Source organism: Phlebotomus papatasi, chromosome 1, assembly GCF_024763615.1.
Source record: "Phlebotomus papatasi isolate M1 chromosome 1, Ppap_2.1, whole genome shotgun sequence".
In the NCBI taxonomy this organism is placed as follows: domain Eukaryota; kingdom Metazoa; phylum Arthropoda; class Insecta; order Diptera; family Psychodidae; genus Phlebotomus; species Phlebotomus papatasi.
In genome coordinates, this window is record NC_077222.1 from 61,208,184 (window position 1) to 61,223,637 (window position 15,454).

The window sequence follows — 15,454 nt, forward strand, 5'->3', positions numbered from 1 at the left end:
ACAATCGCACTAAATATTTGTTTTTCATTAAAAATGATATAAGATGACTTACTTTGGATGTATTACAGTATTCCGTTGAATACTGTAATTTTGTTGAAACATGATTTTTTGATTTATCTCACAATTGTCCCTAGTGATTTCATCAATGATTTTTGTATATATATGTTTTATAGTTAGTCTAGCTGAAAATTTCGTTCTTAGACACCTTTACCGGTTAATTCGACATCTTGGATTATTCAAGGTCAAAGGTCAACCACCCTGGAGGGCTTATTTTTCAATGGATTTAGACAAATTTGGACTTTTTTGAAAACTCTTTTAATTCCGAACAAGACCGCATCAGTCACAATTATTGATGAATCGGTAAAGTAACTTTAGTAGTCCTGTTTTAAAAATACTGTTTTCGCATTTTTCAGTCTTTTGACCCATATAAAATTCAAACGGTAAGAAATATCGACTTTCGGTCTTCGATGAACCCTACTTAAATGACATTATCTTGAAACTAATCTCTTTGTTTTTCCCCCCTCCCCCTTCATGCGTTCTCTATCCTCCTAAAATACGTCATAAATGAGGTTTTTCTAACATTACGAAAAATTGGCCCTAGCGATTTCAATGATTTTCGGATATGTTTTGTAGTTAGTCCAGCAGAACATTTCATTCTTAGACACCTTTCACCGTAAAAATCTCCATCATGGATTATTCAAGGTCAAAGGCCCAATTTTCACACGATTTGATCAAATAATTAATAAAAAGGTTAATGATTTTTTGAAACCCTCTTCTTGAACAATTTTCAACTTCAAGATGGTTTTGTGGCGATTTATAGAAAAAAAATAATTCGACAATAATTTTATATGCACTAGAAAAATTTGCGAAAAGGAATATGAGGCTGAGCTTCTTCTCGGGCGTTCGAGCAGCTCGCAATGCCATTTTTTTGTATGATTATACTATATCATGTCATGAAAATGACAATTTTGGGGAAATTAGGCTACACATGAAAAAATATTTTGTAAAATTACTCGCAAATGTTTGTGAAGTTCTACTGGAGACTTCAGAAATGCTCGTAAGTAAGTTTAACCAACTAAAAAGTTCGTAAAAGTTAGTAATTTTAACAAACATTGTTCGTAACATGATCAATTGACAAGCATTGTTTGTTTGTTGACAAACATTTGTTCGTGTTTTTGCTTGACAAAAATTTACGAACAAATGACAAAATTTTGCGAACATTTCTTGTGTGTTTACGAATTTTTACCTACAACTGTTTATGTAAAAGAACAAAAAAGGCTCGTTAAGTGTTCATTAGGGTGTTTCAACGAGGAAAAAAAATTTTTGGCACTATTCTCACGGTGCTGTATTTGATGAGACTAGAAAGTTTTTCTTCGACGACCATATGATCACCCGCCGTTTAAAGGTGGCTGAACGACCCTCTCTGTAGTGTAAAATCAGAAAAATGTTCTATTAATTACTAATCTGTATATGATTAATTCGAGGAGAGATGGAACAGTGGGAGAGATGGACCACTTCTCCTTCTGCCTATGCCCTACGCTCAATCTCCACTTAATTTGGTCTATTTATGCCTGTCAACATTCTAATGAAAAACCCCAAGTTATAGCTTTCTGTCTTTAAAATTGTGCGAGAAAATAGAAACCGAATTTTTGGGTTGTCTGAAAAATGCCCAAAAATTTTATTTCTCCATAAGAATACGTGTATTTGGAGGTTAAGGAGAGATGGAACACAATAGTTTTGACAACACTTCCGGGATAAATTTTGGTCACTGTTCTTCAAAATCTTTTCAAGTAAATCTCAGATATTATTTTCCCTAATTTCTGGTAAGACTGACTTGATACACTCAGCGGAATTGTCATATAAGTAGATAAGCCACATTTTTCATAAAATAAATTATTTATACTGAAAAATTAATATAAATTTCAATATATTTAATTAAAAACGATTCCCTTCTATTCTAAATTAATAAAATAAAATAAAAATGGTTTGCTAAAATTAGGGGTGTTCCATCTCACCCTCACTTTTTTTGAATGCTTCAAAATGCAACTTTTTTTAAATACTATTTTTCGAAGTGACTATTTTCATCTAGGCATTTCTAATATTGATATCTTAAATTTAGAGTCTTCAAATGACAAACCAGTGAGATTCGTCTTTGTCTCACGTCAAAAGCATGTCCGCAATATTGAATACAAAAAGGTGTTCCATCTCTCCTCAAATGACTATATTCGTTTCATGGTAGAATGCGATCTATACGTCTCACAAATCATTTGTTTTGTGCATATGACGCGGATTTCGTTCCAATTCTTCATTTTAAGGATGTTGATCCAGGAAAGAATTGGAAGCAGACCTTTATCTGAAACATTTAAAAGTGCTTTTACTATTCCTGTAAGTTATGTTTAAAAAAACGATAAGTTTAATTATAGATAGATAGATAGATTTATTTCCTCTTAGACCATTTGCGGCTGCCGCCGACTTCACAACCGACCTCAAAGGGCAAGACGGCAGGAAATACCTAATCACTGGTCGTATAGACCATTGTTACTTTGACAATTGAGGAGCTCAGAGCAAAAAAAAACGCTATTTTAATAGGGAAATGCATACGACTTAGAGTTTTTTTTGCTCTGAGCGCCTCAATTCATGATTAGTGTTTTGAGAAGCTTTGCAGTTATATTCAGGCATCAGGTCTTGAAGAGTTCTAACGATAGCGGGCTTTCCAACTTTTTAGCAAAATATATCTATATCAAATTGTTACGTTTGCGTTCCTACCGATAAAAATAATTTCACGAAATATTTTGGAAAATGCTTTTGTAAGCTTTTAAAACCAATTATCCAAAATATTATAAGAACCTGCTGTCACCAAGGTTTAAAAGCTAAGCGCTCTGAATCGTGTTGCAATTCTTTTCAGCCACCCTGTAAATGTTCAGCTTGTTAAATCTAATTGAAAAGTTTATTAATATGACGCCCAAAGGTGCGTTAATTATATTCACTCAAATATGTGAAACTTATTCTTTTGAAAAAAAAAAGGTTAAAAACAGTTTAGTTCTTTATCCATTTCCTTATTTTAGATACATACATATGAGTATATAATATTGCGGAGAACGTATATGCCCTTCTATATGCTAAAATTATCTAAATTGTCTTCTCAAGCCAATAAAATTCTACTAATATTTATTGTTTTAGAATAATGTTTGAGGTAATTACATTTAAATAGTTACCAAAATGTTTTTACTATATTATGTGCAGATGTATGGTTATAATGAATTTATTATTTCTATAACCTTCTCTATCTTTTATCTAATTTACGATGTGTAAATTATTTTTGCAACTTTTTTATCATGTTTTATTACTCGGGCTCACAGAGAGTCATATATTCCCTTGAATATTTTAGGTGTGAGTCTTTTTAAAGAAAACTGAATAATTGTTCCAATTTAAGCATTCATTAGTTAATATAAGCCGTGAATTATGGGAAGTGTTTTGATGTGAAAAAAGCTTCGTAGAATTCGGAAATTTGAAAGCTCGATCTTCGGCGTGATGCTTCTTTTATTAAATAGTGTTTGAAAAAAAAACGCACAATAATGTTCGGAAATACTTTCTATTAATATTCATTTAAATTCGTGAGACTCAAAACAGGAACCTTAAGTGTTAAGTTAAGAATATTGAGGATGCTCTCTGATTGTTTTTTGCAAAACGTATTTGGACAAATTCTTTTGCAGTCCTTATCTCAAGATATGTAGCATTAAACGTAAAAAATCGTGCATCTCGCCAAGTATTTTATTACTTTGCCACTATTTTGAATATCAAAAGCTTCTGTTAATGGGTTATTTTATTTTATTCTCTGGGAAACCCAATGCGGTATTAGAAAAAAAACTTTGGTGTCTCTATGTGACTGTATACTAAATAGGGTTATTCTATGTAATGATGGTGCAAATGCTAGGAAAACAGTGAATTTCATTCATAAATACTATATTATTTAACATTCATTATGTTCTGTGCATCTATCCCAACATACAGTACTCATTAGCGAGGCAATTGAAGGCGATAATCTCCACAACAAAACACTAAAAATCACAGACTTTGGACTCGCCCGTGAAGTTTACAAGACAACAAGAATGTCTGCAGCTGGAACTTATGCTTGGATGCCACCTGAAGTTATTAAATGCGGTACATATTCAAAGTGAGTGAATATATTTTGCTTTTAAAAGAATAATAATCATTTTGCAGGCTTTCACACAAACTGACATGAATTATTGATTTTCAGATCTTCGGATGTTTGGAGTTATGGTGTACTCCTGTGGGAATTACTCACAGGGGAGACACCCTACAAAGGATTTGATTCCCTGTCGGTCGCTTATGGTGTTGCTGTTAACACACTTGCGTTACCGATTCCGAAAACATGTCCAGAGGCTTGGGGAAAACTCATGAAAAGTAAGTATCTTTCTCATTTTATTTAAATGTTCTTCTTATAACTGTTATGAATATTTGTTATGTTCTTGATACGTAGTAAGGGTTTTAGTGCAATGAATTTTAGTCCATGACTTTAAGAAATTTGATAAAACATTACATTTGCTACATTACAATTTGTTTTCAATAATAAAACTGAATTATTTTGAATTAAAAACAGTAAATTCTTCATTAAATATCCTAGAATCTCCTATATACTTTACTATTAGTCCAATTTAGACGGAACTAAAAAATTATTTAGCAGAAAATGTTAGTAAGTGAGGTGAGGATACACTTTTGTTTCAACTAAAATCAGAGTCAATGTTATTTAAACGCTCCTTTCATCTTACATTCTCTATCTCCTCCATACATTTTATGTATACGGTAGAACTCTATTTTGGCACTCACAATATCTCCTTTCTTATGCATTCTTAGCCGATTTTAGTTTTATTTAAATAGACTTTAGAAAAAAGATGGAAAATATGCGATCAAAGTTATTATCTCTTAATACCGGTAAATTTTTTGCTACACTGAGAAAAAATGGGGGTGCAATAAAATTTGTCTTTCCTCGTAACTTTAACACTTTTTAGGTGTAAAAATATATCAACATTTTTTAATGTTAATTTTACACTTATTTAAGTGTATAATTATTTACACTTATAATTAATTACACTTATAATTATAATTAATTACACTTATTTAAGTGTAAAATTAACATGAAAAAGGGTAACTTTAACCCCTAATACACCTAAAAAGCATAATATTTACACCGACTTCGGATCAATACTGCAGGGTAAAATAAACATTTCCGGAATGTTATTTTAACTTTTTCGGATTACTCTCAGTGTGTACTTATAATTACATTTTTTTTCTTTTCACTACACGAATATTTAGTAGAGAAACTACTTCAAGAAAATATAACTAACCAAGTCCTGAATATCTTTGCAAGTTTCTACAGCAAGTTAAAAGTCTGAGAGCTGTGAAAATGTTTGTCAGGAAAAAATTATATGATGTCCAAATTATTTAATTATATAATTTCCTCAATTTTAAAATAGAGATAGCTTAAGGATTTAGGTTATATTACTTAGTGTATCCAGTGAAAATTTGTATTTTAATTTAAGAGCTAATGTTACGTGATGTAGCTCGAGTTCTATGAAATTTTCGGTATTGAAAGGTCCTACTAGACCCTTGGTCCAATAAAATAAAAGAAGTTAGAATTTTCATTTTAAATTAATAAAGGTCGTAGATATAACACTGAAAAATTAGATATCATTATCAGAGAATTTGAATTACCTTTTAGAAGTCAATTTATCTCTTTGCGTACCGTAAGGCATCCAGCAAGCCAATTTAATTCAGCTGTACTTTCTGCGAAGGTTTAGTAAAAACGGATTTAGTAAATTACTCAGATGATCGTGTCCTGAAAATGATGTTGCTCAGGATATCGATTTTGTTTAGTTTTATTGGATAGTCAATAGTTTAGGCCCCGGTGAAAGTGAACTTTTGGACGTAATATATGTAAGAAACTTTGGTTGGCGTCCGGATTTTTCAATTTTATCACTGGATTAAGCACGAATAGGGTGGAATCACCACTTCTCGCCAGTGCCCCACTTTTCGCCGCTTATATTGAAATCGCTATTTTTCGCGATTTATGAAATAAATGATCCGCAAAGTTACTTGTATTTTCACTACTGCTATGTATAGAGTCGAAAAATAGTAATTATTCGTTTTGAATTTACGATTTTTAACATTTTTTATAGGAATATTTTAAGCAAGTGCATTGAATGAAATATTTCTTACCCAATATACTAAGTGTCACCAAATTTTCATCAACAAAATGTACCTTTTTGGATAAATAATTTCCCTATTGAATATTTAATTACACTTGTGCAATAGATAAAATTTGTATTTAGTTAATTAATATTTTATTTTATATTATATTTATATAAAAATGAGGCATGGCGAAAAGTGGTAATATTTTCGAATGATTTTACCACCTGTCGCCATCTCTTTTCAATAGGCGACACTAACTTCACTTCGTAAATGCTCAGTTGTCAAATCCGGATTGTTTACTTTATGCAATAGTACTATAGTTTGTTTTCTCAAATAAAAGTGAAGAAAAATAATTTAAAGAGTGTAATAACAGGCTGATCATGAGGAAAGAGAAATACTGAATATATTCTTTGCATAATATTGGCCAAAATAATTGAGTTTAAACCTTTCCAAGTGGGTGGCGAGAAGTGGTTACTGAACTGGCGAAAACTGGTAAAAAGTGGTGACGAAGTGGTTATTTTCGCATTGTTAATAAAAATCAGTTTTTAAGTAGTCCAGGATTATATTGGAGGACTATTGTTTTCACGAATATGCAGCCAATACATTTAAGTAACTTTGTTTAAAATTTGAGTTATCTTGTAATAAGGGTTCAAAAGTTATAATAAAATTAATTCCCGGTTTTCTTAAACATGGCGATAAGTGGTTACTCTTCCCTATGTAGTCTGACCACTGCTATATGGTCTCCACAATGTTTTGTATCCAGTTTGTTGGACCAAAATTCATTATTGATATATTTTTTCTTTATGGGAGCGTTCTTTTTTAATTAAATTAACCATTATTTAAAATCTAATGTGAAAAATACCGGAAGTGATAATGATAAATGCGTTTATAACAGTCGGATGCCATTATATAGCACTCCTATTTTCGTAAATAAGCCTTAAAATTAAATTATAGACCAAAAACTGACGTTTCAGAACAAGGAACAAAATTATACCACTGTATCCTTTCGTTAAAAGGCTCTAAAAACATGTTAGTCTTTTTGCGAAAAAAAAATTATCAGTCACATTCTGTGGCTTTAAATGGGGCTCTCAAAGAAATAAAAGTTTGAAACAAAATGTAAATTAGATCCTGAAATATTTTTTTTTAATAGAAAACTGTGAATCGTTGATACAATTTTGACTCGTACTGTATATGTTTAATTCTTTTGCTTCCTGACGGAATCGATAAAAATCTGATTCTTGTCGATGAGTACAAACTATCAGGGTGTTCAAATCTAAGATATTTTATCGGGAATCCAATTAATTTTTGAACTAAGACAATTACATTCAGGATTTTGAAGAGCCCTAATGACAGTTGCTTTCGCATTTTCAACAAAAAAAGCGACATTAAATTGTCACGTTTGAGTTTCATTACGGTTTAAAAAAGTTTTACAAAATATTATCAGAATGCACTCTATGCAAAATATGAAACCGCTGTCACCAGCGATTTGACAGCTATGCGCTATGAAAGTTGTTAAATTTTTTTTCAGCCACCCTGTATTTTGTATAATACAAACCTATCCAACAACACTTTAGGGTAACCCTCGTGCCCCTCGTGCATTTGCGTTCGTGCATGCACGCCAGCCAAAATATTAAATTTTTCAGTGATTTAGAGCAAAAGTGAAATAAGAATGATGCCAATTTTTTACATAAATATGAAGAAAATCTTATCAATGAGAATGATTTCAATACATTGTATTTAATCCCTTATTTTGTATAACAGAAATAAATTTCTTAGGCATAGAGGAAAGTTCTCTCTCTTCGAACGTTCATGCCTTCGAATAATGTGAATTTTCTTTTAGTTTTTCTAAGAGACTTACACATTTCTATTAAATATTAGTTGGATTCTTATCAAGTATTGATTATTACAAGACAATTATGTCGCTCCTTGGAAATTACAAGGGGCCAACTCACTTTTTGGCGATTTTGAAATTTTAATGCACTCAGACAGAGAATTTAATAAAATTTCAGATGATATGAATCATTAAATTTCGTAATTACAAAAGTTTTTCAAAATTCTACTCTTTGATTGCTTGCGCGGTTTGGTTTGAAGTCAAGGGGCACAAAATAGATTTATCGTTCAATTTTTTGTGAAACAAGGGACTAACTCAAGCAAGTTGATCCCGTGTCATTCTAATTTCATGAAAATTTGCGCATCATTTAGAATGACAAAGAGCTAACTCATAAAAAAAACATATTTTGAAAGGTAAAAATATGTATGTTTCGATGTTTATAATAATGCTCATACAAATAGAAAAGAACTAAATTGTTTTTATTAACATACTTAATTGAGATAATTATTCATACAAAGTTCAATCTTTGATGCTGTCTCCTGAAAAATGGCTTAGATTGAGTTGGCCCCTTCTAATTTCCAAGGAGCGATGTGTAAGTCTCTTAGGAAAAATATTTAAAAGAAATTCACATTATTCGAACACTGAGAAAAAAACGGGGGTGCGATTAACTTTTTTTCCTCGTAACTTTAACACTTTTTAGGTGTAAAAATATATCAACATTTTTTAATGTCAATTTTACACCTTTTTAAGCGTAGAATTAACATGAAATACACCTAAAAAGCGTAATATTTACACCGATTTCGGATTAATACTGCAGGGTAAGATAAACATTTCCGGAAGGTTATTTTAACTTTTTCGGATTTCTCTCAGTGAAGGCATAAACGTTCGAAGGGAGAGTAGTACTTTGCCCTACTTAAGACCAATTCATGAAGAGTTTTTAGCTCAATCCGCTTCCGCACGCATCTGATAATAATATTCAGCTCATCTACGGTCCTTACAGTCTGATACTGCTGAACTCCTGCTTTAATTTCTCTTACTAAGATGTCTCACAGATTTTCATTGGGGTTTAGGCAAGAAGAAATTGCTGGCTAATCCTAAATTTGCAATTCTTCTTTCAAGCCTTTTTTTTGTGAATTGCCAACATTGTCACATTAATTCACAGGAAAATGGCATTATCACTGGGTTGGTTTTTGGAAAATGGTAATCCTTCTCCTCCCAAACCATGTTTTTGGGAACTGTTGTGCGATTTTTTTTTCATTTTTGGATATGCTTTAGAGATTTTCCAGGCGGACATTTCGTCCAGCTCGTTTGGTTAAGCTTGAGCTTGTTGGAAAGGCCCCAAAATTTCTGATAATTAAGAAACAGTTCAACTCTGTTACGAAACGGTAAACGGTAATTTATGCGAAAGTATTATTGAGATATAGACATCGGAGTTACGTGATCGATCGAGCATTTTGCCAGCCTTTTTGTTATCGTCTTGGCGGATTCCTTAGCAAGTGAACCATCTGCAAGAATTGTTCTCTCTGAAAATGTTTTCAATTTTTAGATTTCTACAAGTTTACCAAAAGGACGCAATTAGCTGGATTTTTTCTTGTATTCGTTATGAATTTTACTAAACTTCTTGATTCTTATTCAAGATAATTTCAGTTAGTTTTTCTCGGTTATTGGCAATTTGAAAATATACAAAACTCCAAAAACTTTCCCACTGTCCCCTATGGGAATTTTTCTCTGAAATATTTATCCTCTCTGTTCTGTATTTATTTTGGATTGAAGGTATTTCCGTATTTGATTTGAAACATTCAAATATATAGGTAAAAGCCTCATTAGAAAATCTATCTTTGGAATTATTGGATCAATAGAGATTTGTTGTATCTTTTGCAGGTTGTTGGGAATGTGATCCTCACAGTCGACCGTCTTTCAAGGAGATTCTCCGGGAATTGGATGTAATAGTGCGCTCTGGCTTCACTCAGACTCCTCATGAATCTTTTCATACAATGCAAGATGGGTGGAAGAAGGAAATTGCTGAAGTACTTCAGGAATTGCGCAAAAAAGAGAAGGTAAGACAATTTTATTTCATAGTAGTGAAGTTGTTAAAAAAAAAAACTATAACGAGCATAAATATTTAAGTTATATCTAAAGATTTTAATTATGAGGGGGAGCTTTATTGATTGAAGGGATTTAGTTATTTTTTTCTTCATCTCCCCAATTTAATATGTCATAAAGAAATAAATTTTATTTTTTGCTGCAATTTTGTGCCGTCAGGCGTTTAAAAGTTTTGAAGAGGTAAGATGGCAATAGGAAAGTCTTGAGTTTACTTTTATATATTGTGTTTCACCATTTTCTTTTCGTTTCCATTCTATTTTATTTATTTATTTTTTTTATGTGTGATAAGTTTGGGATTTTTTGTAACTACACAATATAAAAATAATAAAAGTATGATAGTGGATTTATATAAAAAGAAAATTGACACTTGAAGTTCGTTTTTTTAATGCTTTGTTTGCCAGAGAGAGAGAGAGAGTTTGATACATTTCAATAAGACAGAAATAAATATCAAAAGTATCATGGGGATATTACGAAAGATTACAATTGACGTTGTTTGGTATTTTTTTTGTGTATATTGAAAAATGCAGGAATTGCGATGCAAGGAGGAAGAACTTACACGAGTTCAACTTCAGCAGAGGATTCAAGAGGAGAATCTGCAGAAACGTGAACAAGAGTTACAAGCACGTGAGTTGGAATTACTCGAGAGAGAGATAAATGTCATGATATCACAAAATACACCAACTCCGAAGAAAAGACGAGGAAAATTCAGTAAAAGTCGATTGAAGGTAAGCTTTTGTAGAAATTGGTATTTTCTTCTACTGAAGCATCACAGTAGAAACTTTTATCTAAATACTTATAGTGATTTATTACTTCAATTGTTAGTTGCTTAAACGTGAACCAGGACAAATATCCTTTCCACTGGATTTTCGACATACAATCACTGTCCAGCATACAACGCTTAGGGAAGAGGGTCGCCTGAGGACAGATACACCACCTGGTTCACCATCAATACCGAGACTGAGAGCCATAGCACGTAAGTTTATCTAAAACAAAAAAATTCCATATGATAACTTCATAAAAAAATCATCAATTTATCAAACAGAAGCACGCATTTTATTTTAGCTTTTTTTTGTTGATATTGCAAACACAAAAGTTATTTTGTCATTGAGAATCATACTTTTGTGGGTGTATCAATGGTGAAGAAAGAGAAAAATTTCAGACAAAGACAGAGTGAATGTTATTGTAATGTTGATTTCCAAGGAAATCCATCGAGAAAGACGATTTGTTAAATTGAGAATTGTAGATGTAATCCATTCATCCTTTGAAAGTGACCTGGTCGCTCTTTTATCAAAGTTTTATTAATAATAACCCTCAATTGTCGTTCAATAAACTCCAAGAAATATTTATTTTTTCATTGAAAAAATAATTTTATGTTTATTTACTCTTTTGTTAATTTTGGAAATGAAAAAAATTACTGATATAATTGGGTAAAGAAGTTTAATCAGCGCATTCTTGTAGTATATTTATCGTTCTACACCTTTACCAAAGACCATTTTTCTCTATGTCAAAGAAAAATGCACACTTTGGTCTATTTTCTACAAGAGACCTGTGTCCAATTTCGGACACGTTGCATATAACTTCTTAATTTGAAATGCAGTATTTTTAATACCAAAAAAAAAAACACAGGAAAAGTAATTTATCATATTTCTTTCATGGTAAAATTATTTTTAATACTCTTAAAATTGAATAAAAATATATTTTTCTTTGTTTTCAATATTGGACATTAAATTTTTCGCAGTCTCTTATCCTACCTTATTAGACTGTCCGGAATTCTCCCAAAGAATTGTGTATATCATTTTGTTTGTAGAGACGACATTCTCTTGTTTCTTTGGCACTGCACTCCCTTTAATATTGAGATGTGTCCGAAGTTTGGTTTAGTTCCTCGAAAATTGATTTGTGGAACTTCTCTAATTATAAGTCTAAGAATTATAAGTCTATTCTTAACGGACAAGGAAAGATAGGATAATTTGGGTTCATGTCTAATTTGGAACTTTGAGATTTCCTATCAGTTTTAGATGATAAACGGATAAAACAACGAAGTAGTATTCTAGAATGTAAAGTCTTGTACTTCATAGTGGTTTTCTTTTTTTTCTTTGACCAACTGAAACAATGAGAAAATTTCTAAATTCCAAAAGAAACATCATTCTGAATTACCCCATCTTACTCTAATGGGGTAATTTGTGACAATTTCATTTGCTTAACAATTTGTCGTAAATGATAGAATTATCATTAAAGGGTAACATAACCTTTGAAAAAAAAAATGTTTTTCAAAGGTTTTTTTTTTGTTTTTAAATAGAAAAAAATGTTTTCTCTATGGGTCACCAGTGACCCAATCGTCCTTACCGGGTTAAAATATATCGCCATAGATATAAGTCAAATTCTAAATTCAAATTATAGGAAAAAGTTTTCAACATGGGCATAAATTTATCTAGTGTAAAGAATCCATAAGATTAATCGGTTCAGCAGCTTAGTCCCTGCCGTTATTTTGAATCCATAAAGACTGATTGGGTACACAGTACACAATGTTTCTTGTCCGTAGGGCTAATCCTTAAATATTAATACACCCTTAACAAGAGTGATTTTTGTTGGGCTGCTACCACTAGTAGGCTCCTCAGTCTCGTCTTCGAAGACCTTAGTTATTTTATTCTTGTTTTAATATTGTGTGTTATCTATAATCCTTGCTTCAATCCGGTTTGTATTTGACACGCAAAAAAATTAATAATGTTTATCATAAAATATAGGGGTAAAATGAGGTAATTTGGAGCCATTTACAATTTGGGATATTTGAGATTTTCTCATTGTTTTAGAGATTCAAAAGGAAGAAATCTCTTCCTGTTCTTCTTAATCATCTTTTTCTTCTATTTTGCAGTCTTAGTTTTCTCATTGCTCATCTGAAACAGTCAGTGAGAAAATATGAAGTGTTCCAAATTGTAAATGGTTCCAAATTACCTCATTTACCCTAAATCAACTTTAGCGCACAAATTTTTAAAGTTTGAAAGCCAAAACCTAAAAAATTATCACAGAAACAAATTGGAATAATCCTTATACGGTATTCACTATTTTCTAAAATAAAAGAGACTGAGGCTTGAAATTTTTATTATAGATAGCCTTCATGAAGCTTCTTAAAAAGTTTCAAGGGATTCAAGGAAGGATTATGTAAAATAAAAAATAATGAAATTTTGAGCCCTATTTTGGGATATTTAACTTACTGAAAATATCAATACTGATTAGATGAATTTAAGCACATTTCTCGTTAAGATAGAGAAAAATTATCTTCGACAATGTTGTAGAAGAATAAATTTGTTATAAAAATATGTCTATTTGATATTTTTAACGTTTGCGAGAGTAAAACGTCACAAATTATCCGAAGACTGACAAAATTTGCCACAGCAATTTTGAGAATCTCCATAAAATCGACTTTTAGAAAATGATTCGAAAATAACATTTCATTCGAGATAGAGGAAAATAGTCTTCTGCAATGTTGTAGAGCAGTAAATTTCCTATAAGAATATGCTCATTATAAAACGTTTAAGTTTTCTCAGAGCTCGTGAAAGAATTAAATATGCGTTTTGACCCTTTTGACAAGTTTTGCCCCAGTCTCCCCTACTTTGATGCTACGAAATAGTCACAATAGATATGGATTATGAGTAATTTATTAGATTTAATTCGTTTATTAAAGAAAATGTCTGATTTTACCCAAAAGAAAAGGCAAAATCTTCCGCTACATCGACGTTAAGCCGTACGCGTCTTCAGAACATAGGCTGCCAAAATTACAAAAGTAGCATTAGATTTACAGCACCCAAAATATAGAGTATTATTATAGATAATTGGAAGGCAATCGTGAGGAATAATTAAGACCATATCCTTGATTAAATAACTTAATTTAACCTTTTAATTTAAGGACGAGAAGATCAAAAATCGAGGGTCAGAAAAAACCCTCAATCTAATCTCAATCTAACCCTCAATCAAAAACCCTTAATCTATTTTTGCTTAAAATAAATAATATTATATTTTAATAAAGTGTGACAAGAAAAAATCATTTTATTATCAGTTTTTTTTTCAGACTACGTCCATCAATAAAATGAAATGATCAAATATGTTTATATTTATAATTATAATTATATTTTGATATTGACAACAAAAATTTCTATTTTATATGTTCCACAAAAAGTGTCTTTTTTGTGACATTGAAGTTCTTGATGATACTTAACATTCTTTTTAAAGTATCATAAACGACAATTGAGGGTTAAACATTGAATATTTGTTTGGAAAATATTCAAAAATTTATAGCAAATTTTTAATAGTGACTTGAAAAACAAGCAACTACAAAAAAAACTCTAATATTATTCAATGCAATATTTCTCCTTTCTATGCTTTGCATCATATTTCAGCGTAACAATTATAAAATAAAAACGACAGAATATTATCAAAGCACAATTGGAGATAGTGTAATTTAATCATTTTTAATAGCAATTTGAGGCGACACAGTGCGAGAAAATGAAAAATTTCTTAAGAATGCCTCTGGAAATTTTTACGATAGAGTGAAAGCTCGGAATATTAATCAGGCGAAAATGAGACGTTGCACACACTAGGTCAAGACTTAGAGTGGAATGTTTCTCTGATGTGCAAATTTTGTGTGAGTGTGAAATTTTGCATGATTCGCGTGGATGAGAGTGATTTTTTTTTCAGAAAAATGAGATAATTCATATTTCATTTTCATTCTATTTTTTCCACACATTTTGTCTTACACGTGTCTTGGATTTCAATTAGATGCTTATCCATTATGATTTTTTTTTAATTTTCAATCACGAGGAATTTTCTTTGTTATCATGAATCTTACATATGTTCTCTTATTTGTTTTTCTTTTATTCATATTTCTTTTTTTTATAATCATAACATGTAGGATAGAACAGTAAAAAATTTCTAAATAAAGCAAATTGTAAACTATACTTTCTTGAGGTTTTTATCGTTTTTAAATTGACCATGACCATTACTCAAATTTTGGTCAAATATCGACGAAAATTAAAACTTATGTTATACAAGAACTCCATTAAAACAGAGAGAAATTTCTTTCAAAATGTAGCATATGGAGGAAATTGTTTGGTGTTATTGGCTAGTTAAATTGTATTATTTCATATTTTATTGCATTTGTAGTGCGCTAGGAGTACAAAAGTTCTCACGATATTGATGTTGTTAGTAAAAGTTTCTAAGTTTAGCAATTTCCTGCAATTTTCACAAAATATATCAATAGATAGAAGTACGAGCTCAAAAGTTTGTGGGAAAACTCTTGCAATTCTCATCACAAATTAT

General features: G+C 31.0%; 1 protein-coding gene across 1 annotated transcript in view; it reads left to right on the plus strand.

Annotated features, from left to right (window-relative positions):
* The window catches only part of LOC129809586 (mitogen-activated protein kinase kinase kinase 11-like), a 44,423-nt gene that overhangs the window by 9,539 nt on the left and 19,430 nt on the right, over positions 1-15,454 (plus strand). Inside the window, exons 2-6 of the mRNA XM_055859535.1 lie at positions 4,012-4,174; positions 4,259-4,425; positions 9,923-10,098; positions 10,672-10,869; positions 10,967-11,117. Of these exons, the coding sequence (XP_055715510.1) occupies positions 4,012-4,174; positions 4,259-4,425; positions 9,923-10,098; positions 10,672-10,869; positions 10,967-11,117 (855 nt within the window). The remainder of the gene's footprint in view (positions 1-4,011; positions 4,175-4,258; positions 4,426-9,922; positions 10,099-10,671; positions 10,870-10,966; positions 11,118-15,454) is intronic.